Genomic DNA, 25,349 nt, shown 5'->3' with positions numbered 1-25,349 from the left:
TATGTCCATCAAGTCGGTGATGCCATCCAACCATCTCATCCTCTGTCATCCCCTTCTCCTGCCTTTAGTCTTTCCCACCATCAGAGTCTTTTCCAGTGAGTCAGCTCTTTGCATCAGGTGGCCAAAGGACTGGAGTTTCAGTTTCGGCATCTGTCCTTCCAGTGAACATTCAGGACTGATTTCCTTTAGGATGGACTGGTTGGATCTGCCTTGCATTCCAAGGGACTCTCAAGAGTCTTCTCCAGCACCACAGTTCAAAAGCATCATAATTTGTTGCTGTAGGCTTTTCTCCCATGGAGGTTACAGACTGCCTCAGGGAAAGACAAATTTCAACCATATTTACCCCCACCATACTGAGTAGATGAGCAGTTAGACCATAGGAAGCATGAATCCATATTTGTTGATTTAGCAGATGTTAGTTTGAACAGGTTGAAATGTATAGAATGCTGCTGCTTTATTTTTACAAGGGTTGTATCTATTTGTGCTCAGTCACTCAGTCGTGTCCGACTCTTTGCAACCCCATGGACTGTAACCCTTCAGGCTCCTGTGTCTACTCGATTTCCCAGCCAAGCGTACTGGAGTCGGTTGCCGTTTCCTCCTCCAGGGGATCTTCCCGACCCAGGGACTGTCCCTGCGTCTCTTGCGTCTCCTGCATCGGCAGGTGGATTCTTTACCACTAGTGCCAGCTGGGAAGCCATCTATGTATTTAACATAATGTAATTGTGGGTTCTATTTCCTTGAGAATGGGGTGTGTATGAAAATTTGAATTTCATTGGAACGCTTTTGCCTCAGAAATTTTTTGTAACTGCTATTTAGGTAGTATAATTTCCTTTGCTGTACGTTTGAGAAAGTTTTATGTTGAATGTAAGGTATGGGATTTTGTGCTAAATACTGTGAAGATGGAGGTTCACCAAAGCGAAGATGGAGGTTCACCAAAGCAATATCAATCATTTTTCTCTTTGTCAGTACTTTGGCTCTTAAGAGGTGGATCTCTTTATCTGTGGTGTACATAAAATCTTTGCAATTTGTAGCACCTAGGGCATTCTGGAAGTGAATCCTCCTTGGGATCATAATAAATTAGTAATCTCATAGATTTGCAGAGTAAATCCCTTTCACATATATCATCTCATTAAGCCCTTCTAGCTCATGGCAGAAATAGGGCAGGGCTTTATAGTGGAAATAACATCCCTTTGAGTGGGCCAAAGTGTGCCTCCAAACACCAGTTTCCACAGTCTCAACTATCTTTACTTGCTTTCTTTCCTCAGCCTCTACAAAAAGAAGTTTCCTCTCTCTAAAATAGAATCGTAGTACTTAATGTTACCTCCATCAATTCATTGTCATGAGGCTCCAGTGAACAAATCATTTTAAACATGCTCCATAAGTCTATAAAGATCTGGGCACACTCTCATTCAGCAAGACTGTAGTAAGTTAACGTGGATGATTGTGTTCTCATATTTTAATTAGCATTGTTGTTGTTGTTCAGCTGTGAAGTCATATCTGAGTTTGTGGGACCCCTGGACTGCAGCATGCCTAGCTTCCCTGTCCTCCACCGTTTCTCGGAGTTCGTGCAGGTTTTTGTTCATTGAGTCTGTGATGCCATCCAACCATCTCATCCTTTGTTACCCAACCCCCCGCCCCTCCCCACCACACTTCTCCTGCCCTCAGTCTTTCCCAGCGTCAGGGTATTTTCCACTGACTCAGCTCTTTGCATCAGGTGGCCAAAGTATTGGGGCTTCAGTTTCAGCATCAGTCCTTCCAGTGAATATTCAGGGTCGATTTCCTTTAAAATGGACTGGTTGGATCTCCTTGCAGTCCAAGGGACTCTCAAGAGTCTTCTCCAACATCACGGTTCGAAAGCATCAAGTCTTTGGCACTCAGCCTTCTTTATGGTCCAACTCTCACATCTGTACATGACTGTTGGGAAAACCGTACCTCTGACTCTACAGACCTTTGTCTGCAAAGTGTTGTTTCTGCTTTTTAATACGCTCTTCCCCAGTAGCATATTGGACACCCTCCCACCTGGCGGGGGCAGAGACGGGGGGCTCATGTTCCAGTGTTGGCATGTCTTTTTGCCTTTTCATTCTGTCCATTGGGCTTTTCCAGGCAAGAATACTGGAGTCGGGTGCCACGTCCTTCTCCACTGGACCGCATTTTGTCAGAACTCTTCACTTTGACCTGTTCATCTTTGGCGAACTGCATGACATGGCTCATAGCTTCATTGAGTTACACAAGCCCCTTTGCCACGACAAGGCTGTGATCCATGAAGCAGCTGAATTAGCAAGCTGAAACTGAATAGTTGATGTGATTTTATCAGTTGCAGAGTAGACACATGGTCAAGTTAGCCTCAGACCAAGACTTTGCTTTCCATGATGCCCATGGCTCCTTCCATAGACAGTACTCTCTGAGGGCATGCTCTGTCCCACATGCCTTGGGAAGGGTTATAAAAGGGTTAGCAGACACGTTCCCCCCTCACCAGGACTTGGAGATACTATAACTTCAGTACAAGTCATAGACTCCCACCAGTCTGTCAGCAATGTGAGCATTCTTGGGGGAAATTCTAAATCCTACCTGGTTTCACAGAGGGGAAATCAGTTTGTGCTTTGTGCACAGCAGTGGCCAAAAGTAGATGGTTTGGTCTCAGTGGAGAAGAACAGCATAGCTTGTCTGTAAGGAAGACAGGTTGGTTTAGTCACTCATTCGTGTCTGATCCTTGTGAACCCATGGACTGTAGCGCGACAGGCTCCTCTGTCCATGGGATTCTCCAGGCCAGAATTCTCCAGGAGTGGGTTGCCATTTCCTTCCCCACGGGATCTTCCCAATCCATGGATTGAACCTGGGTCTTCCACACTGCACGTGGTCTCTTGCATTGCAGGCAGAGTTTTTATCCACTGAGCCACCAGGTAAGCACTTTAGGAAGACATATCATGATAAAAGTTGGGTTAGAAAGGATTTGGGGTTTAGGGAACGGAAAAGCAACTAGCTTCACTGGAAGCAATTCATAGGATATTGAAAGTGTTAATTGGGCCGGATTTGCTGGTTGACCAAATGTTTGGAATGTAAGGGCTTCCCTGGTGGCGTAGATGGTAAAGAATCTGCCTGTAATATGGGAGACCCAAGTTCGATCCCTGGGTTAGGAAGATTCCCTGGAGAAGGAAATGGCAACCCACTCCAGTATTCTTGCTTGCAGGATTCCATGGACAGAGAAGCCTGGCCAGCTACAGAAGATGCAGTTGCACAGAGTCAGACGTGACTGAGTAGCTAACACTTTTTCTTCTCTTTGAATGTAAACCCAGGTACTCTGGGTTAGATTGAATAATTATTGACTAGTTGTATCAGTGACCTCAGATCTTCAAAACCATGACTTGGTAGGATGAATGTGGCCAGTTCCATGATTAGAGGTCAGAGTCCCAAGTAGCATTTTATCCTCCATCCTGGGAAGGTTGTTTCTCAGGACCAAATCTATTACCATGGTCACTTGGCATGTTCAGAAATTCTCAGTCTCGACACTGTTAACATCTGCAGCTGGATAAGTTTATCACGAGAGTGCTATCCGGATATTGTACGATATTTAACCAGTATTCATAGCCTCACCCACAATAAGTCAGCACCTCTCCTGTTAATCAAAACAAATAAAATGACTCCAGAGTGCCAAATGCACCCCCACACACACACACCAGGAATGCAAAGTCCCTCCCATTTCAGAAGCACATACTTAGAGCAGTGAAAATGGTTTGTCTAGTATCTTATAAATAAATTACAGTAAAGAGACCTGTACAGTGTGTGTATTTGTGTGTGTGTGTGTGTGTGTGTGTGTGTGTGTGTGTGTGTTAGTAACCCCATACCCCGGGAATGCAAAATCACTCCCATTTCAGTCAGTCAGTTCAGTCACTCAGTTGTGTTCGACTCTTTGCGACCCCATGAATCGCAGCACTCCAGGCCTCCCTGTCCATCACCAACTCCCGGAGTTCACTCAGACTCACGTCCATCGAGTCGGTGATGCCATCCAGCCATCTCATCCTCTGTCGTCCCCTTCTCCTCCTGCCCCAATCCCTCCCAGCATCAGAGTCTTTTCCAATGAGTCAACTCTTCGCATGAGGTGGCCAAAGTACTGGAGTTTCAGCTTTAGCATCAGTCCTTCCAAAGAACACCTAGGGCTTATCTCCTTTAGAATGGACTGGTTGGATCTCCTTGCAGTCCAAGGGACTCTCAAGAGTCTTCTCCAATACCACAGTTCAAAAGCATCAATTCTTCAGCACTCAGCTTTCTTCACAGTCCAACTCTCACATCCACACATGACCACAGGAAAAACCATAGCCTTGACTAGACGGACCTTTGTTGGCAAAGTAATGTCTCTGCTTTTGAATATGCTATCTAGGTTGGTCATAACTTTCCTTCCAAACAGTAAGTGTCTTTTAATTTCATGGCTGCAGTCATCATCTGCAGTGATTTTGGAGCCCAGAAAAATAAAGTCTGAAACTGTTTCCACTGTTTCCCCATCTATTTCCCATGAAGTGATGGGACTAGATGCCATGATCTTCGTTTTCTGAATGTTGAGCTTTAAGCCAACTTTTTCACCCTCCTCTTTCACTTTCATCAAGAGGCTTTTTAGTTCGTCTTCAGTTTCTGCCATTTCAGAACCACATACTTAGAGCAATGAAAATAATTTGTCTAGTTTCTTAGAAATAAATTCCAGTAGAGAGACCTGTATAGCGTGTGTATTTGTGTATGTGTATGTGTGTGTGTGTGTTAGTAACCCCCCACCCTGGGAATCACTCTCATTTCAGTCAGTCAGTCAGTTCAGTCACTCAGTCATGTCTAACTCTTTGCGACCCCATGAATTGCAGCACGCCAGGCCTCCGTGTCCATCACCAACTCCCGGAGTTCACTCAGACTCACGTCCATTGAGTCGGTGATGCCATCCAGCCATCTCATCCTCTGTCATCCCCTTCTCCTCCTGCCCCCAATCCCTCCCAGCATCAGAGTCTTTTCCAATGAGTCAACTCTTCGCATGAAGTGGCCAAAGTACTGGACTTTCAGCTTTAGCATCATTCCTTCCAAAGAAATTCCATAATTTGTCTAGTATCTTATAAATAAATTCCGGTAAAGAGGCTTGTACAGTGTTGTGTGTGTGTGTTAATCACTCAATCATGTCCGCCTGTTTGTGACCCCATGGACTGTAGCCCACCAGGCTCTTCTGACCATGGGGTTCTCGAGGCAAGGATACTGGAGTGGGTTGCCGTTCCTTTCTCCAGGGGATCTTCCCAATCCAGGGATCGAACCCCGGTCTCCCACATTGGAGACAAATTCATTACCATCTGAGCCCCCCGGGAAGCCTGTACTGTGTCGTACAATATATTTAAAAGTTGGAAGGGTTTACGGAAATTCTCCATTGGTGGCTTCTGTATAGAGTTTGAGTGTGAGGCAATTCTGGAAAATGACCAGAAGGCAGGGAAGAGCAGCTGTTTCCTAGATAATTGACTCACCTCGCCAGTGACCATCCTTTTTGTCACCTCCCGTTGTCCACAATGGACCCCCTTGACTCTTACTCACTGTGAGCCTGGTCCCTGAAAGTATTGACATTTGGGTATCCCAACCCTAAGTGCTGATTATGAGAGCATTTCAATTTATCAATGCGTTTATTCAACATTTCAGTTTGTCAGTTTATTGAGCTGCTACCCAATGCTGAGAATAGAGTAGTAAATGTAATAAATGTCACAGAGTCTCATTGCTCACTATTCCATGAGGGGGATATTATATGACTATGTCTTGTATTACTGTTTATCTTAAAATAGTAATGTAATGTATAATTATCATCTGAGAAAGCAATATTGTGACCATATCTTTCTAGTTCAGTTCAGTTCAGTTCAATCAGTCATGTCTGACTCTTTGCAACCCCATGGACCTCAGCCCAACAGGCCTCCTTGTCCATCACTAACTCCCGGAATTTACTCAAACTCATGTCCATTGAGTCAGTGATGCCATCCAACCATCTCATCCTCTGTCATCCCCTTCTCCTCCTGCCTTCAATCTTTCCCAGCGTCAGGGTCTTTTCAAATGAGTCAGTTCTTTGCATCAGGTGGCCAAAGTGTTGAAGTTTCAGCTTCAACATCAGTCCTTCCAATGAATATTCAGGACTCATTTCCTTTGAGAAGGACTGGTTGGATATCCTTCCAGTCCAAGGGCCTGTCAAGAGTCATCTCTAACACCACAGTTCAAAAGCATCAATTCTTCGGCGCTCAGCTTTCATTATAGTCCAACTTTTACATCCATACACAACCACTGGGTATCTTTCTAGATTAAGTAAAAACAGAAATCAATAGCTCCATTCCAAATGGCGATCAATGTGATTAGCTCACTCAGCTTTTTGTTTGTTGGTTTCTTTGAAATTTGAAGTTTCTCTTCACTGAGTTTGAATAAGTAGCCTAGGAGGAAGTGATTTCAAACAGTTGATCATCCTAAAACTTGAAAGCCTGAAACATTTGTTAGAACATTCATTTTGATTGCTGTTATTCATTGAGTGATTTTTAGCTTGAGGCAGTATGTGATCCGGGCACTTAAAGCTGCAGTTGTCTGTCTGTAGGATTATCTGTCTTCTGTTCCCTTCACTGCGTGCTGCAGTCCATGGGGTCGCAAAGAGTCAGACACGATTTAATGACTGAACAACAATTCCCTTCACACATGGAAGAGAGTTTTGGGGGCTACCTTTTTTGGCAAACTTTTTATCATTATTATTGCTTGGAGAAATAGGAAGTGTTGTACTCTTGTTTGAAGTGTGAGAGAAATGGCTGCCTGTTTTTAAATCTTTGGCTTTTGTTGAAATCATTTTATCTGGCTGGTAGCATCATAAAGAAATAGAGCTTTGGCAAACTCATCCTGCAAAGGTTTACTCAAATGTTTACATCCAGGTTGGTCTTGTAATTTTCACAGTAGTAGCCGGAGCGTTAGTTGCTCAGTCGTGTCCAACTCTTTGCAACCCCACAGGCTGTAGCCCACTGGGCTCCTCTGTCTATGAGAGTCTCCAGGCAAGAATACTAGAGTGGGTTACCATTCCCTTCTCCAGGGGATCTTCCTGACCCAGGGATCGAATCTGGTCTCCTGCATGGCAGGCAGATTGTTTACCATCTACAGGGAAGATTACTAAAAGACAATGTTGCCTGTCATTAATAATATGTTAATGTGTTTACTTAAATGCTTCTGATTAGTGGTGATTGGAAAAGAAGCAAGCATGCAATTAAAATAGAACTTTAAATTGCATACACTCATGCTAGATTTGACAGATGGAGATTGTGGATTAACAAGAAGATAAATGTAGTTTCTTGATTTTACACACTTTCATCAACCTTTTTGGAGAAGGAAATGGCAACCCACTCCAGTATTCTTGCCTGGAGAATCCCGCGGACAAAGGAGCCTGGTGGGCTACACTCCACAGGGTCGCACAGAGTCGGACACGACTGAGCGACTAACACATATTACACATGTATCTCTGACATTAGTGTTTCAGACATATGCCTCTTTTTGTAAATGACGTCTGTGTTCTATAAGGTATTTTTTCCACAAGTTGTCAGGATTATGGTTATTTGGTACTATGGACATCACAGAGGACTGACTTTTTAATACACTGGTGTCTATAGTTGTCAAAATGCACATGTGTACATATAATACCTTGTTTTCCTAATTTACATGTTCAGCAATGACAGAAAGATTCACACAATTATTTTGTGATATATTTTTTAGCCACGTTGCATTGAACAGTTTTTATATGGAATGAATGCTTGTTGGATGTTTCCCGAATGAAATGATGGAGACTTAACTTGTCAGAAGCTCAGCCTCTGTCTGGGAGAAATCCCCAGGTCTTGTGGAGTGGTCCTTCTCGGTCATACGACGCTTTTTCAGATGAAAAAAAAAAATTGCAGGTTATTTTTAAAGAGTGCCATCGATTCATTTTGAGTAGTCTTGAGAAGGAGTTGGGCTAAACATATTTATTAAATGGCTAAGCACCAACTTTTTTGGCTAGGAGCCACAGTCCTGAAAAGAATGAAGACAGCTTAGAGGGTAAGACACTGGACTTAACGTTTAGCAAACAAATTAACTCTTTAGGGAGTTTATAAAGTATGTAAGGTGGACAACTGTTTACACTGTTTCATTTAAATTTTTAAATTATTTCATTACTTTTAGAAAATAGTATTCTTTTAGAATTGCTATATTGACGAAAATCAATACATTTAACGTACTTGGGAGAGGTGGACACTAATAAACTTGGGACAAGCTTGTACTGGTCTTGGAAAAGCATTGATGAGCTTAGCATTTTTTTTCATTAAGTAACCAAGAATGAATCTTTTATATTCAGTATTAAAGAATATAAAATGTAGAATATTCTCGGAAGAAATAGCTTGCCCCTTGAAGTCTACACGGAAGAAGAAGGAGACTGTTGTCATCAAATACTGTAGCAGTTTTTTTCCCCCCCAGCTTTATTGAGATATAATCGACATATATAACATTGTTTAAGTTTAGGGTATATAGTGTGAGATTGGATACATGTGTGTATTGGAAAACGTACCACACTAACGTAGTTCTTTTTAAAGATCAGTGTCAGCACCGAGATTTCCAGGCGAAATTGCTGAAAGAGGATCTTGGGTTTTGATCCCAGAGATCTGACTCTGTTGGTGTAGGGGCCGGTCGTGGGCTTGCATTTCCGATACCCTGCAAGGTGACGCTCCTGTTGCTGGTCACTGATCACACGTTGAGAGCAGTCCTATGATGGACTGACAGTTGATACAGTCAGTGGTTTGCTTTCATTTATGCAGTTTTGAATATATGAAAGCTCTGAAATAATCATGAGGTTATGGGAGCCATGAGCATACCAACATTTAGATAACTGGCGCTTAACCGGACATAATGAATATTTAATAATGGATAAGTTAATAATTAACTGTTGTATTAAAATATATTTTGAGAATCATATATCCATTCATGTGGAAGTATGATTTTGATTTCAATCATGAGGCCTGACTGTTATCTCTTTCTCATTTTGATATAGATAATGTATATTTTATGAGTTATGTAAGTATTACTACATATGTATAACAAAGTGCGTTTATGTGTATATATACCTTGTTTATTCCATAATATTATTATTTCTTATTAAAATTGTTGCTGAACAATGGATCCTGGCTATTATCTTTGATTTATTAAATCATGTGTATAAATCATATTTAAGAGTTCAGTTCAGTTCAGTCGCTCAGTCGTGTCCGACTCTTTGCGACCCCATGGACTGCAGCACGCCGGGCCTCCGTGTCCATCACCAACTCCCGGAGTTTACCCAAACTTATGCCCATTGATGCCATCCAACCACCTCATCCTCTGTCATCCCCTTCTCCTCCTGCCTTCAGTCTTTCCCAGCATCAGGGTATTTTCCAAGGGATCCCATCAGCTTCCCAGGATGCACATTTGCGATGGGGGGAGGTTTAGCTGGGTCTCCCAGAGTCTCTCGGAAACGCTGGGGCGTGCACAGTGGGGACCTTTCCTTTGGGGCCTTGTTTGTTACCTGTGTCCACTGATCGGTCTTCACCGTTCTCTCTCCCAGTGCCTGGAGCCCTGCAAGGTGTCCTGGGACCTGCGAAAGCAGCAGTGCCAGAGCTTCTGCGAGGTAAGGGGTGTGTGTGCGGCCACACGCCAAGCCGTGGACCAAGGAGCCCCGGGCATTCGGGGAGGGCATCGTGTCCTTCTGGGGCTGGGAGGCTCAGTTTACTTCTGTGGGGTGTGTGTTTGTGTGTGTGTGTGTGTGTAAACATTCACAGTCAACAAAATTGTTGAGACTTCTAAAAACCCAGCTGGCACTACTGGTCAAGAACCTCGCCTGCCAACGCAAGAAACTTAAGATACTCGGGTTCGATCCCTGGGTCGGGAAGATCCCCTGGAGAAGGGAATGGCAACCCACTCCAGTATGCTTAAGCTGGAGAATCCCATGGACAGAGGAGCCTGGCAGACTACAGTCCATGGGGTCACAGATGGTTGGACACGACTGAAGTGACTTTGCATGCACTTAAAGCCTCACCACTCACTGTTTCCATTATTAATTAGGCAGGGAAATTATTTTTGTTTTTTACTATAAATTAAAAAAAAAATGACAAGCCTCTGGCAGCCTCTCCACCTCACAGGATAACTCTTCTCTGGGTGGCTCTTGGCATAAGGTTGAAATGCTCGTGCCTTTTAGAAGGAGCCTCGCATTTTATGGGCTTCCCTGGTGGCTCAGCTGATAAAGAATCCACCTGCAGCGGGAGACTGGCTTCGATCCCTGGGTGGGCAAGATCCCCTGGAGAAGGGAAAGGCTACCCTTTCCAGTATTCTGGCCTAGAGAATTCCACGGACAGTCCATGGGGTCACAAAGAGTTGGACACAACTGAGCGACTTTCACTTCACTTCAGTTCACTCGCATTTTATGAGTGGCGGGGTTCTCAGACCATTTGATCTTCCTCTGGGCCGGCCACACCCCGGGGCTGAGACTGGCCCACATTTTCCTGTGCAGAAGGCACCTTCCTTTCCTCATGCTCTCAGTTAGATAACAGAGCTCTCCTGTCCTGGGCAACTGCTGTCTAAAGTCACTGCTTGTGCCAAAGAAGAGGGTGCTGCTTTGCAGCACTGTATCCTCCACGACAGGGAGAAGACTCTTGAGAGTCCCTTGGACTGCAAGGAGAGTCCATACCAAAGGAAATCAGCCCTGAAGATTCATTGGAAGGAGTGCTGCTGAAGCTCTAGTACTTTGGCCACCTGATGCAAAGAGCTGACTCATTTGAAAAGACCCAGATGCTGGGAAAGATTGAAAGCAGGAGGAGAAGGGGACAACAGATGACTGGATGGCATCGCTGACTCAATGGACATGAGTTTGAGTAAACTCCAGGAGATGGTGAAGGACAGGGAAGCCTGGCGTGCTGCAGTCCATGGGGTTCCAAAGAGTCAGACATGACTTAGCAACTGAACAAGAGCAATTCTCCAGGGCAGACCAGGGGCCCTGCTGTGAAGCAGACAGGCTGACCACACGGTGGCCACTCAGTGTAAGGAGGCTCAGAAAGTCCACAGGGGCCTCGAGGATGTGAGTTGGGCCCACATGGGAACCAGAGTACCACCGTGGAGGGGTGGGGAGGGAAGCAGAGACGTGCCTGGGTGGTGTCAGTGGGAGACCCTGCTGCAGGTCTGCTCCAGATGGAACCAGGGCCGATCAGAACTTCCGAACTGTTCCAGATGATCACAGGGGTGGGTCTGGTCCTCCCCTCAAGCCCTCCCCCGACCATGTGAGTGTGGTCCTGTTGCCTGAGTTTCACCTCAGAGGGCACATGGACTCTGTCCTGAAGACATGCCTGTGGACATGGCATCGTAACAGCCCCTTATAGTTTTAACGTCCATGAGATACATCCACGTTCCCAATACCATCTGACCTTCTGATTGACATGAAGGTCATCGGAGTTGTGCATGAAGCGTGCAAGAGTGGAGGCTGGAAATTTTCAAGCCCTCGGGCTCACCCACTGCAGATGCCCAGAAAGTGAAAGTGAAAGTCGCTCAGTCGTGTCCAACTCTTTGCGACCTCATGGACTATACAGTCCATGGGATTCTCCAGGCCAAAATCCTGGAGTGGGTAGGCTTTCCCTTCTCCAGGGGATCTTCCCAACCCAGGGATCGAACCCAGGTCTCCTGCATTGGCAGGTGGATTCTCTATCACCTGAGAAGGCCTCAGTATAATATATGTTTATATTACATGCCCCTTGTCTCATAACAGATCACCCTCAAACTTATGTGGCTGAATCCACACCCAAATCTTGTTTTGTTCACTTGCTGTTTTTTTTTTTCTTTAATATATATATTTCATTGAAGTATACTTGACTTACAGTCTTTCATGTTCCCAAATGATTTAGTTATACTTAAACACATACATTATTTTTCATATTATTTTCCATCATAGGTTATTATAAGATACTGACTACGGTTCTCTGTGCTATAAACTTTTTGTTGCCCGTTGCGTACTTTTTTTTAATTAGAACTCTAACGTTCTGTTCATGGGCACTGGTATCTCATCCCACCATTTCTTTGGGTCAGGAGCTTGGGTAGAGCTTAACTGCACTGTCTGCCCAGCATCTGTCGTGGTTGAAGTCAAGGTATTGGCTGGGGTCCCTTCTCATCTGGGGGCTCGACTGTGGGAGAAGGCGGCTGTCAACTCCTTGCAGTCGTTGGTAGCATTCCATTTCCTTGCAGTGGTGAGACCGTGGGCCTGTCGCATTGATGACGTGTGGCTGGGGTCCACTCTGAGCTCCTGGGAGGTGCCTCCTCCCTGTGTGGCCCCCTTCAGTGGCAGATCACAAAATAGCTTTTTTCTTAAGACTGGCAGTAGCGTCCTGATCTCCAGCCTGCTGAGACAGAATTTTATGTAACACAACATAATCTCAGCAGTGACAGTGCTTAACCTCAGCCGTGTTGTGTTGATTAGAAGCGTACACACACACACACACAGACACACACACACACATGGGAGGTGATGACATCAGACAGGTTGTGACTCAGTGAGGCTCACTCTGCACCCTGTCTAATTGAGAGTTGGCGGTTTGGTCACTGAGTCAAGTCCAACTCTTGTGGTTCCATGGGCAGAGGAGCCTGGCAGGCTACAGTACACGAATACCTGAGCGGGTTGCCAGGTCCTTCTCCAGGGGATCTTCCCGACCCAGGGAAGCTCGTGTCTAATACAGAAGCAGGTAAAAAGAGGGGATTCAGGTCTCTTGAGACGCAGAACAGAGCACCCTGATCAGAAGTGGAACGTAAAGCAAACCAATGCATGCATGCAAAGACCAGGGGCACGAGACCACCTCTGCATGCCCTACATTCTGTTTTATTTTGTATTCTATTCTGCACACAGACCACACATCTCTAGGAACGAAAATGTGCTGCTGTCAAGTCTAGAGGAACAGAATGTGCTATTCACTTGAGAAAAGCATTATCCATTAACATCCCTGAGTCTGGGTTAGTGGGTTTATGTCAGATCCCTGAAACGGGAAATACAACTGAAGGTCATTTGAAACCTTTCTCCGTGCAATTTCAGACGTGATAGTGGGCTTCTATGAATCTTGTTCTGTCTGAAATAACCGTGGGGGCTTCTGAACCACGTCTGGTTTATTAAAATGAAACTGGAAGCCTGCCCACTACAACTAACGTTGGGCCCCTCTAGGAGGAACTAAGCAAGCCTGTGAGGCGGCAAAGACCCAGCACAGCCAAAAATATTTTTTTTTTAAATGGGATGCGTGTCCAAATTGTGATATGCTGTGGCAGAAAGGTTTGTTGAAACTTGAAAGGTGGGGGAAAGAGGGCTACTTAACATGAGGAACTTTGTAGAGAGCTCCCAGCCCAATGCTCCAAAAGCTCAAGCCTTAATATTCAACTTTAGTTGCTCTGATAGTTCTTATTCCTGTGTTTTTTTTTTTTTTTTTTTTTTGCTCCTGTTTTATTGTGCTAATAAATGTCTGACTTTTGCTTAAAGAGACTGAATCTTGGAAGGACTCATTCCTGTTTCAGTGTTTTCAAGGCTAGACATTCATTGAGAAGACCTGTCCATCCTCCTGGTTATTACATTTTGTGTTAAGAAGGTATCCAGGTTCCATATTGTCAAGAACCTAAGCTTTCCCTTTCTAAGAGTCCGAACCCAGGATGACTCCAGATTTTAGTCTTCTATGGCAGAAACTAGACAATTAGAGATTTGGTCCAGTGTATTCACTTGTAAAATGGTCCAGGCTTTATCTTCAAAGGCGTGAGCTTGCAAACCACACCCCGAAGAGCAAAACCCAGTCTGTCCCTTGCTTTTGTAATTCAGGTTTTATTGGAACGTAGTCAGAACAGGTTTTTTTTTTTTTTTTTTTTTTTAATGTATACAACTGCTGTTGTGTTACAAGAGCAGAGTTGGGTAGTTGTGACATGTCCTGTGGTCCATAAAGCTGAAACTTTGGCGAAAATCTGGCCGTTCCCAGAAAGTATGTCCCACTTTCTGAGTGAAGTCGCTCAGTCGTGTCTGACTCTTTGCAACCCCATGGACTGTAGCCCGCCAGGCTCCTCCGTCCATGGGATTTTCCAGGCAAGAGTACTGGAGTGGGGTTGCCATTCACTTCTCTAGGGGATCTTCCCGACTCAGGGATCAAACCTGGGTCTCCTGCATTGTAGGCAGATGCTTTTACTGTCTTCTGAGCCAGCAGGGAAGAAGAACCACAAGGCATCATGATCCCCACATAACCCCCCTACCCAGTCAGACTGCCATTGTGTCTTCATCTGTATTACCAGCACCCATGTCTAAACATAAACCATTGTTCTTGGTAAGTTTGGTCTTAGAATTATCCTGCATGGAAAGGATTTTCAGGGGCATCTCGTTTGTTTGTTTTTTGGCTGTGCTAGGTCTTCATTGCTGGGCACTGGGCTTCACTAGCGGCAGTGAAGAGAAAATACTGTTTGTTGAGATGTGGTGTAGGCTCACGGCGGTGGCTTCTCCTGTTGCAGAGCATGGGCTCTAGACGTGTGGGCTTCAGTAGTTGCAGCTTGCAGCCCCTGACCACAGGCTCAGTAGCCGTGGTGCACGAGCTGAGTTGCTGTGGCATGTGGGATCTTCCCAGCCCAGGGAGTGGAACCCACGTCCCCTGCATTGGCAGGTGAACTCTTAACCGCTGGACCCCCAGGGAAGTCCCAGGGGCATATATACATATAATAACATACCTGGAACCGATTCATCACCTTCTCATGTACTGACCCTTTCAACTTGTCATTTGGTATGGATACCATTCTGCTTTCGCTACTGTTTCAGGCTACAGGCAAAGCTAACAATCTTATTTTTTAAACAAAAAAAAGTTAAATGTATTAGGACAGGAGTCTTTCAGGACTCTTTCTGTGGGTCATAACAGATGATTTCTCATGTGTTATGAAATGTGTTTTTTTTTCCCACAATAGGTACATGGCTGGATTGTGCTTTGTTGCTTTACTAGCTATTATTCCCTTCCTCTAACTTTTATAAAATCCTAAAAACCACGATAAACTATGAAAGTTTGTCTTACTAGTCATAAACACATGTCTTCCTATGTTTAAATGTTCTTTGTTACGATTGATGGAATCTGAAATTATAAGAGAAAGCACCTTTTTTCCTTGCTAGCAGTATGTAAGATAATCATCTGTGTTACAGGTGTTGTTGCCTTACTTTCGATGGCTCAGGATACATTGTAGTTTACACAGGGCCTTCTTACACACCTCCCACCTTTACCTGTGATGTTTTTGACTTCCTAACATGCCCCCTCTAGCAGGATGTCAGCTGGCAGTCAACACGGGCCATCTGAACTGTGCACTAGGGGTCTTGGAAAGTTGAGAGCTCACCTACATCAGGTGTGAGTCAGCGAGGGAAGTGTCCCTGGTTGGTATTGAACTTGACATTCGGTCTGCCTGGTGATCCGGTCCTTGTCAGGTTAAAAATAAGAACATGAAGGAGGCTGGCATTCTGCCACAGACAGCAACATTGATTTATTTTTTGTGCTTTCTGATTTTCCAAATATTTTTTTCCATCTTACTCCATTTGATTTTCATGGCAATTCTCGGGAGAAGTTAGGTCTGAATTTTGCTAGGTGAACTTTGTGGACAACAAAGCTGACACTCAAGGAGAAAATGAGATGACATTGTTGAGAGGCAGAGAAATGAGACATAAAATCGAGGGCGTGTGACTTCTAGTTATGTTTCTTTCCCACCGCCCTCTGTCCCCAGGCACCTCTGTCTAACCTGCTCCATGTCACAATGCCCAGAGTGGAAGACAAGAGTTTTACATCCCTCAGCAGAAAGTACAGAATGAGCCTGTCTCTTAGGTAAAGTCGTTGTCCCAACCATTCGTGTGTTCAGAGACTTGCTCTCAAATGAGAAGGAAGCTTTGATTGTGCAAAATCAGACTTTGTTCAAGGTCCTTCAAGGAATTAAAGGAAGAGCAAGGTTCGTCACTAACTTCAGGGTCTCCTTGGCCTTGGGATATTCCAGCATGACTGAAAAGAGACCCCCAAAGTGTGGTGTTCATCACACTCCAAAACTGTGGTGTTCATCACACCCCACTTCTTGCCATCAAACCTTGTCTTCCTTCTTCTCCTCCACAACCCAGTTTCATTGTCTTCCGATCTGGGGTGTTAAGTAAATGCATCACTTGAGGAATTCAGGCAGAGCCCTCACCTGTCTGGGTGCATTTCTGTAAGAGTTAAAGGTACTGACAGAAGCGGATGAGAGCTGAACAGATACAATTATATAATCTGGCCCAGATGTGTTCATGAGGATCGGCCCATAGAATTTGCTACACGTTAGCAGTCTTTGGCTTCAGTGTATCAGAACAGTAGCTAACCTGCTTAGAACATTCCTGTGAAGGGACATGTGCAGATGGACTTTGGTGCTGATGCTTTTGAACTGTGGTGGTGGAGAAGACTCTCGAGAGGCCCTTGGACTGCAGGGAGATCCAACCAGTCCATCCTAAAGGAAATCAGTCCTGAATGTTCATTGGAAGGACTGATGTTGAAGCTGAAACTCCAATCCTTTGGCCACCTGATGCAAACAGCTGACTCATTTGAAAAGACCCTGATGCTGGGAAAGATTGAAGGCAGGAGGAGAAGGGGACGACAGAGGATGAGATGATTGGATGGCATCACTGACTCAATGGACATGGGTTTGGGTGAACTCCAGGAGTTGGTGATGGACAGGGAGGCCTGGCGTGCTGCGGTTCATGAGGTCACAAAGAGTCAGACACGACTGAGCGACTGAACTGAACTGAACTGATATACTAAAAGTTTGTACATACTGTGTCTGAGACGCGAATCATACTTCTACTTGAGACGCGTTATGGGCACACCACCAATCCATGAGTCTGCAGTTGAGGGGAGAGATCAGGCTGGAAATGCACACATCATGTTTGATAGATGGTATTTAAAGTCATGAAGCTGGATGAAGTGGTAGAAAGACAGGAGCTTCCCGGGTTATGCCCTGACTCACAGTAGTATAAGGATGGGAGCCTAAGAAGACCCAGCAAGTGGAGTAAGTTCAGTTCAGTTGCTCAGTCGTGTCTGACTCTTTGCAACCCCATGGACTGCAGCACGCCAGGCTTCCCTGTCCATCATCGACTCCCAGAGCTTACTCAAACTCGTGTCCATCACATTGATGATGCCATCCAACCATCTCATCCTCTGTCGTCCCCTTCTCCTGCCTTCAGTCTTTCCCAGCATCAGGGTCTTTTCCCATGAGTTGGTTCTTCACATCAGGTGGCCAAAGTATTGGAGCTTCAGCATCAGTCCTTGCAATGAATATTCAGCACTGATTTCCTTTGGTTGGATCTCCTTGCAGTCCAAGAGCCTCTCAAGAGTCTTCTCTAATAACACAGTGGACTCAGGTAAGCTGTTAAGATGGGAGAAAGTTGAGCTTCCCTGGTGGTCCAGTGGCTGAGACTCTGTGCTCCCAGAGAAGAAAGTCCAGGGTAGAGGTCTAAAGGACACACAGCAACAGTTTTTCAAGAAAAGTATTAGTCATTCAGTCATGTCCAGAATCCCAGGGACAGAGCAGACTGATGGGCTGCCGTCTATGCGGTCGCACAGTCGGACACGACTGATGTGACTAAGCAGCAGCAGCAGCAGCATGTCCAACTCTTTGCAACTCCATGGTCTGTGCATGGAATTCTTTAGGCAAGAATACTGGAGTGGGTAGCCTTTCCCTTCTTCAGGGGATCTTTGCAACCCAGGGATAAAACTGGGGTCTCCTGCCCTGCAGATTGTTTTCGCGTCTGAGCGACCAGGGAAATCCCCCGAAGGATGCAGTAATGGACTGTGTCTGCAAGACGGGGAGGTCTGCAAATTGATCACTGGGTGCCGTGATGCACAGGACGTGGGCAGCCTTCATAAGGGCAGAGTTACAAGATGGCTGCAGAGAAAGCCTGCTGGATATGCTCCAGAGGGGTGGGTGGGCGGCTTGCAGAGAGAAGGGAAGCTGTGAGAACATTTCATGGATGTGGGTTCGGGTAAACTGCGGGAGTTGGTGATGGACAGGGAGGCCTGGCGTGCTGCAGTCCATGGGGTTGCAGAGAGTCGGACACGACTGAGAGACTGAACTGAACTGGACTGAAGGCATGTGGGCCCAGCTTCCGGGCATGGGCGGGTGTGAAGGGGGACGCGTGGAAGTGTTCTTCTGTTGGTGTAAGGGAGTGGTTTGCTGAGAGCAGTGGTGGCTAGGACGACCTGCACATTTTCCGAAGGTGTTATCTCCTATTACTACAACGAATAAGGTTTTATTTTTACAAATGCTGGACGTTTAGCTTTTATATTTTTATAATAAAGAAACGTGTTGGCAATAGATTCTGGGTCATGATCTTTGGGTGAGGTGCAAATTTGCTCCAAGTTTTCAACTTGGGGTGAAAGTCATGGAACTGAAACGGTTCGCAGAATGGTGAAGAATTTTATAATCGCTATGAGATTTCCTTTACCATCGTTTTATAAAAGAAGCTGTCCTCGTTAGAACCAGTTTCACATTCCTGGAAAATGAGGATATCAAGAATATGGAATGATGTTTTGCTGTCATTGGGTGGATTATTCTCTGGGTGGAACACGTTCTCCATGGAATGTAGCCTTTTTTCCCCCCGAGCAGTGAGGCTCAATTTTCAGTGAATTTTTATGTGGTGCTGGGGAGTATAAAATTATGTGAGACTCTGTTGAGGAGAACTGATGAGGTTTGAAAATTTGTAACAGACCGAGACTGGAGGCTATTTGGAATGATTTAAAGACTTATCCTGTCTGAGAAGAGGGACTAGGCAGGTAGCCACACAAGGAGTGGAATGTCTTAGAAATTGCTACAGCTAATTTAAGTAAATGATAATACATACACATTAAAGCATTTAAACAGTGACAGAACATAACAGAGATGGGGTAAATAGTAGGTGTTTTTATGATGAAGACAAAGTACAAGGTCATTGCTTTGAAGATTCCATGATAAAGTCCCACTCAACAGTAGAAAAGTTAAAGCGTCCACTGTTCAGTCGCATCCGACTCTTTTGCGACCCCATGGATTGTAGCCCGGCCAGGCTCCTCTGCCCATGGGATTCTCCAGGCAAGAATATTGCAGTGGGTTGCCATGCCCTTCTCCAGGGATCTTCCCAAGCCAGGGATTGAATCCCCTGTCTTCCAGATTGCAAACAGATTCTTTACCATCTGACCCCCCAGCAAAGCTCAGTCGTCTGTATGCAAACACACAGGAGGAAATGCAGAGCAAACGCACACAAGTCTGTTCCTAAGTTTTAACTTCCTTCCCAAGACTGTCTGGATGGGAAAGACGAGAAACAAGGGGCTGTGGTCAGGGGCTTTCATTCTGGGGAAGCGATTCTTGTGTGTTCTCACCTTGGAAAGGCTTGAATACACTCAAGGGGAGATGAACAGGAGTGTGCAGTGGGAGATGCGCTGGGGAAAAGCCCAGATTTCCGGAGTCAGAGGTGAGGTTTTTGAATCACGTTTCAGGTGCAGAGATAGGAGAGAGACGGCTTCTCTGTACAGCTTCCAGGGACCAGACTTGGTCCTGCTGCACACACGTCATCTGGAGTTTTCTTTTTTTCTAAAGTGCAGATTCTGACCCAGCAGGTGTGGGCCGTAGGCATCAGGGTCTGTGTGTCCCAGTGATGCTGGTCAAGGACTTAGCAAGCATGCGTGTGGATGCTGCTCACAGATCCTGGGGTTCCGTGTAAGCGCTCAGTTTGTGTCGCCTGCCAACTCGATGAAGTCTTTTCATCCTCTCTGTTGTTCCTTAGAAAGAAAGTATGCAATGACTCATAAAGGTGTTTTAAAGTGGCAGGGGGAACACTCACTCTTTGCATCATTTAAAATGCAGAGTTACAATTGTTGTCTTATTTCTGCCCCCAAATGAAAGGTATTTGAATGGGGTATAGAATTCAAGTGAAATATTAATAATTTTTTTAATTTAGTGATTTAAAAATAGCTCTTCATTTACTCTTGTCTTGAATATTTTCTTAAAATTTTCTGACTTGCTTTTTTTTAAGCTGTATATAAAGTATCTTCTTATTTCTCTGCCTGCTTTTTTTTTTAAACTTGAGGTGATATATTTGTTCTTTCAGTTTTCCTTTTTTTTTTTTCTGCCTGTGCTGGGTCTTCATTTCGGAGCACTGGCTAGGTAGTTGAGGCATGCGACCTGTCTAGCTCTACACAGGCTTAATTGTCTCAAGGCACGTGGGATCTTAGGTCCCCGACCAGGGATTGAACCTGCGTCCCCTGCGTTGCAAGACAGATTCTTAACCACTGGACCACCAAGGAAGCCCTCTTTTCAGTTTTTTTTTTTTCTGTGTCTGATCGTAATATGGTTATGGTATACCTTGATGGGGTAGCCTTTATATGTCTTCTTTTTGGGGTGAGCAAGATTCTTCTAATTGTAGGCTTATAATTTTCATCAAATTTTTTTTTTTTTTAACATCCTCCATGTCCTGTCTTCTGGCGACCTGATTATATATATGATAGACTTACATGGTCTTCTCATCAGAGACTCTCTGATCTTGTTTTTGTTGGTGGTGGTGCTCATTTCCGCACCTACCCCCACTCTCTGCTTCATTTTGATCATTTTCATCATTGTGACTTCAAGTTCCCATCAAGGAATCTTTTCTTCTACAATGTCTGACACTTTTAAAATCCTATCTGGTATAGTTTTTGTGTTTTCATCTTTGCTTCTGCAAGTCTCACATGCAGGTCTTTCTTGCATCTTCTGTTTCTCTTTTCTCTGTGTCCATGTTTTCTTGTATATTCCTAAGGTATGCAGAGCATATTTATAATATCCTGTCACATGTCTTTTTCTGCCAAGGACATCACCTTTAGACTCTCTATTTCCCTTTTGGTTGCATGCCATAATTTCCTGCTTCTTTGCACGCCAGCTGATTTTTGACTAGATGTCACTTTTTCGTGTTCTCAATTCTGCTGTATTTCTGTAAAAAGCATTAGACTCTTCTGGCATGGAGATAGTTACTTGACATCAGTTTCTTCTGCAGAGACTTGCTTTTAAACTTTCTTAGCGCAGAGTCAGAGCAGCCTTGAGTCCGGGGCTCATGTGTCCCCGTTACTAAGGTGATTAGAGAATGAAATGGCACTGAAGTCCAGTATGCATGCCTGGACAATCCCATGGACAGGGGAGCCCGGCAGGCTACAGGCCATGAGGTTGCGGAGAGCCAGACATGAATGAGCCACTGAGCAGTATCTCTTAGGACTCTGTCCAGTGCCCTATGTATTCTGTATCCTCTCTGCTCTGATGGCTGGAATGGGAGGTGCTAGGCTCCTTGGAAGTCCAGGCGTGCTTTGCCTGGTGTTTTCTCTTCTGGTGCTTTCTGCCGTTCTTGAGAGCTTTCACCACATGTACGTTCGAAAAGCAGTATTCAGCCCAACCCCGGGGGGTCCCTCGCACCTCTCTGGGTTTCTTTGTCCAGTTCCATCCTTCCTGATTTTTTTGCTCACAGGACCTACGCATTTTAGCTCCCTCAAACTTTCATTTTGGCTAGGCTGAGCGTTCGTTGATTTGCACAGGCTTTGCTCTACTTGCAACAAAGGTCCGTCTAGTCAAGGCTATGGTTTTTCCAGTGGTCATGTATGAATGTGAGAGTTGGACTCTTAAAGAAAGCTGAGCACTGAAGAATTGATGCTTTTGAACTTCGATGGTGGAGAAGACTCTTGAGAGTCCCTTGGACTGCCAGGAGAACCAACCAGTCCATCCTAAAGCAAATCAGTCCTGAGTGTTCATTGGAAGGACTGATGCTGAAGCTGAAACTTTGGCTCCAATGCTTTGGCCATCTGACGTGAAGAACTAACTCATTTGAAAAGACCCTGATGCTGGGAAAGCGTGACTGAACTGAACTGAACTGCTCTCCTTGCAGCTGGCAGGAGCTACTCTCTAGTTTTGGTGGACAACGTTTCTCATCGCGGTGGCTTCTCTTGTTGCCAAGCATGGGCGCTAAGCACACATTTCTTCAGTAACTGCAACACTCAGGCTTGAGAGTTGCAGCTCAGGAGCTCTGGAGCATGGGCTCAATTAGTTGTGGTGCTTGGGCTTACTTGCTCTGCAGCATGAGGGAATCTTCCCAGACCGGGAATTGAACCTGTGTCCCCACCTTTGGCAGGCGGTGATTTTTATCCACTGTGCCACCAGGGAAGTCCCAGCTTCCTCAAACTCTGATCTCTTTCTCCTCAACTCAGAAGCACCTGTCAACATCTGGCCCGGCCCTGTGGACCCGAGCCCGCCTCCAGGCATGCACTTTTGGTCATTTCTGGGGTCACCTCATGTGTGTGAGCTCTCAGGGAACACAGCCCTGTGCAACCTGGGGGCCATTATCTGAATGGCTCCGGTAAAGTGTAAGGATCGTACACTTTTATCAGAGTGGTAGTAGGAAAGTGGCGTTCTTAAAATACGTGTTTCTGATTTTCTCCTAACTTGATAGCATTCACGGCCATGGTCTACAGTTTGCCTGGGAAGCAAGTTAATGGTCATCACATTTAATCCATTAGGATATATAACTGAGTTTCCAAGCAACTCATAATTGCATTTCCAAGCCCAGGTTAGAAATGTTTGAATTGAGAATGCATTTTCCGATTTCACGAATACTTAGTCATTAGATGCCTTCTTTGAAAGATGCAGCTGGCAGTTTGGGTTGTTTCATCTCAACAGGTTAATGTATTTATTTTTCATAGAAATTGTATATGAGCATTGAAACACTAGTAAAACAAACTGCACGAGAGAGTAAAACTTAACCTTCATTCCAAATTCTCAAACCTAGACAATGTATTAAAAATCAAAAACATCACTTTGCTGGCAAGGTCCATTCTAGTCAAAGCTGTGGTTTTTCCAGTAGTCATGGATGGATGTGAGAGTTGGACTATAAAGAAAACTGAGCGCCTAAGAGTTGATTCTTTTGAACTGTGGTTTTGGAGAAGACTCTTGAGAGTCCCTTGGACAGCAAGGAGATCCAACCAGTCCATCCTAAAGGAAATCAACCCTGAATACTCATTAGAAGGACTGATGCTGAAGCTCCAATCCTTTGGCCACCTGATGGGAAGAGCCAACTCATTTGAAAAGACCCTGATGCTGGGAAAGATTGAGGGCAGGAGAAGAAGGGGGCGACAGAGGATGAGATGGTTGGATGGCATCACTGACACCATGCACATGAGTTTGAGCAAACTGTGGGCGTTGGTGACAAACAGGGAAGTCTGGCATCCTGCAGTCAATGGGGTCGCAAAGAGTCAGACACGACTGGGCGACTCAACAAAAACTACCATCTGGAAATAGCTGTGATTACCTGCACAGAGACGTTAACCATAGCAAAACTGTCTTTAGAAATTCCTGCTTAAAAGGTTGACCCTTGGCAGGCTTCTGGAAACTTAAGAATTGGAGGGAGGGCTTCGCACCCACCCCTCACTGATAAGAGGGGCTCGCCCTTCCTAAACTGTTGGCCCCTGTTCCCTTCTGGGAGTCTGGATTGTGGTCCATGCTGGGCAGAAGGAACCTCAGTGACCAGCCTCCCAGAAGAATTTTGGGTCTCAGGTCTGCCCCCAGAACTTCTCTGGATGACGGCATTCCACACGTGCTATTAGAACTCATGGCTGGACGGACTGAGTGCGTCCTGTGTGACCCAATGGGAGACTCTCCACCTCGTTTCCTCTGGACTTCTCTCCACGGGTCCTTCCCTTCTGCCTGTTTTGCTCTGGATCTTTCTACTGCAGTCCATCCATCACAGCCCTGAGTACAGGGGTCCTAAAATTAAGTTCAAGATTTCTTGCCCCATTCCTTCTAAGCCACCAAAGTTTTAAAGACATACTGTTTTATTTTTAGTTTTATTATATCATGTTCTCTTTAAAAAAAAAAAAAAAACTGTCATTCATACTTTTTTCCATTTTCAGTTCAGTTCAGTCGCTTAGTCGTGTCTTTGTGACCCCATGGACCGCAGCATGCCAGGCCTCCCTGTCCATCACCAACTCCCGGAGTTTGCTCAAACTCATGTCCGTCGAGTCGGTGATGCCATCCAACCGTCTCATCCTCTGTCGTCCCCTTCTCCTCATGCCTTCAATGTTTCCATTTTAGTTTCCCATATATGCGGATAAGAAAATGATTAGTAATTCTTTTATGCAAATTTCTGTATTTCTGGCTTTCTAAATTTGATCCTGTCTGGGTGTCTTTTAAAAGACACCATTTTCTTTGAGATTATTCATGACAGATTCTGCCTTCTGTTATACCTGAAGTCCAAATTGATTTGTACAAACTCGTTTTCTCACATAATATATATGTGCATACTAAGTCACTTCAGTCGTGTCCAATTCTTTGTGACCCCATGGACTGTAGCCCACCAGGCTCCTCTGTCCATGGAATTCTCCAGGTAAGAATACTGGAGTGGGTTGCCAGGCCCTCCTCCAGGGGATCTTCCCGACCCAGGAATCGAATCCACATCTCTTCGGTCTCCTACATTGGCAGGCGGGTATTTGCCACTAGCACCACCTGGGGAGCCCTACGTATACATATGTATTATATGCTTTTTTTTGGAGAGGTGCTGTGCTAGCCAGTCTACTCTTTATTTCTGTTAATTGTGGAACAGCTGGATTTTACCACTGCATAGTTTTGCAAGAAAGACTCATGAGTGTTATATCCTCCGAGTCTTTATGTCTTTGAGAATATTTCTGTCACATGTATATTTAAATAACAGTTGAGCTCATTTATTGTTTTATATTCTTTAGTATTTATATATATTTGATATTATATAGTATATATAGTATTATTTTATATTCTTTAGTATTATATACTATTGTGTATTCTTTATTATTATATAGTTATATATATTATATACATATTTAGTATTATATATTTTTCTACTGGCTTCACACATTACATCTGATAGAGAGAAATTAACCCAAGAGAAAGGTTATTTTCCCCATCGTAATCAACTTGCCTGTTCTGTCTGCATGCCTGAAAAATTATATTTCTGTTGTTGAAGTTCAATATTGCAAGCTGTATCTCAGTGTTGCTCATTCTTGTCAGTATTCCTGGACTATAACTGCTGTTTTGGTTTACATATGTATGATTTATGTGTGTGTGCCTGTGTTCAATAGTATCCAACTCTTTTGCGGCCCCATGGACTGTAGCCCGCCAGGCTCCTCCGACCATGGGATTTCCCAGGCAAGAATTCCCTCTCTAGGAGGTCTTCCCATCCAGGGAGGGAACCCAGGTCTCCTGCATTGGAAGGGGGATTCTTTATCATTAATGCCGCCTGGAAAGCCCCATGTATGAGGTACATGCATCTGGGTATGTGTGTGTGG

The 25,349-nt window shown here is 44.8% G+C and overlaps 1 protein-coding gene across 2 annotated transcripts in view; it reads left to right on the top strand.

Annotated features, from left to right (window-relative positions):
• The window catches only part of ANOS1 (anosmin 1), a 211,627-nt gene that overhangs the window by 109,587 nt on the left and 76,691 nt on the right, over positions 1-25,349 (top strand). For both annotated transcript variants that reach the window (XR_011463178.1, XM_070365572.1), the window contains exon 3: positions 9,584-9,646. Coding sequence is in view for 1 of the 2 variants with exons in the window: in XM_070365572.1 (XP_070221673.1) it covers positions 9,584-9,646 (63 nt within the window). In the remaining variant the exon portion in view is untranslated. The remainder of the gene's footprint in view (positions 1-9,583; positions 9,647-25,349) is intronic.

Source organism: Bos mutus, chromosome X, assembly GCF_027580195.1.
Source record: "Bos mutus isolate GX-2022 chromosome X, NWIPB_WYAK_1.1, whole genome shotgun sequence".
Classification (NCBI taxonomy): domain Eukaryota; kingdom Metazoa; phylum Chordata; class Mammalia; order Artiodactyla; family Bovidae; genus Bos; species Bos mutus.
The sequence above is the reverse complement of the archived record's forward strand: the minus strand, read 5'-3'. Positions and strand labels throughout refer to the sequence as shown.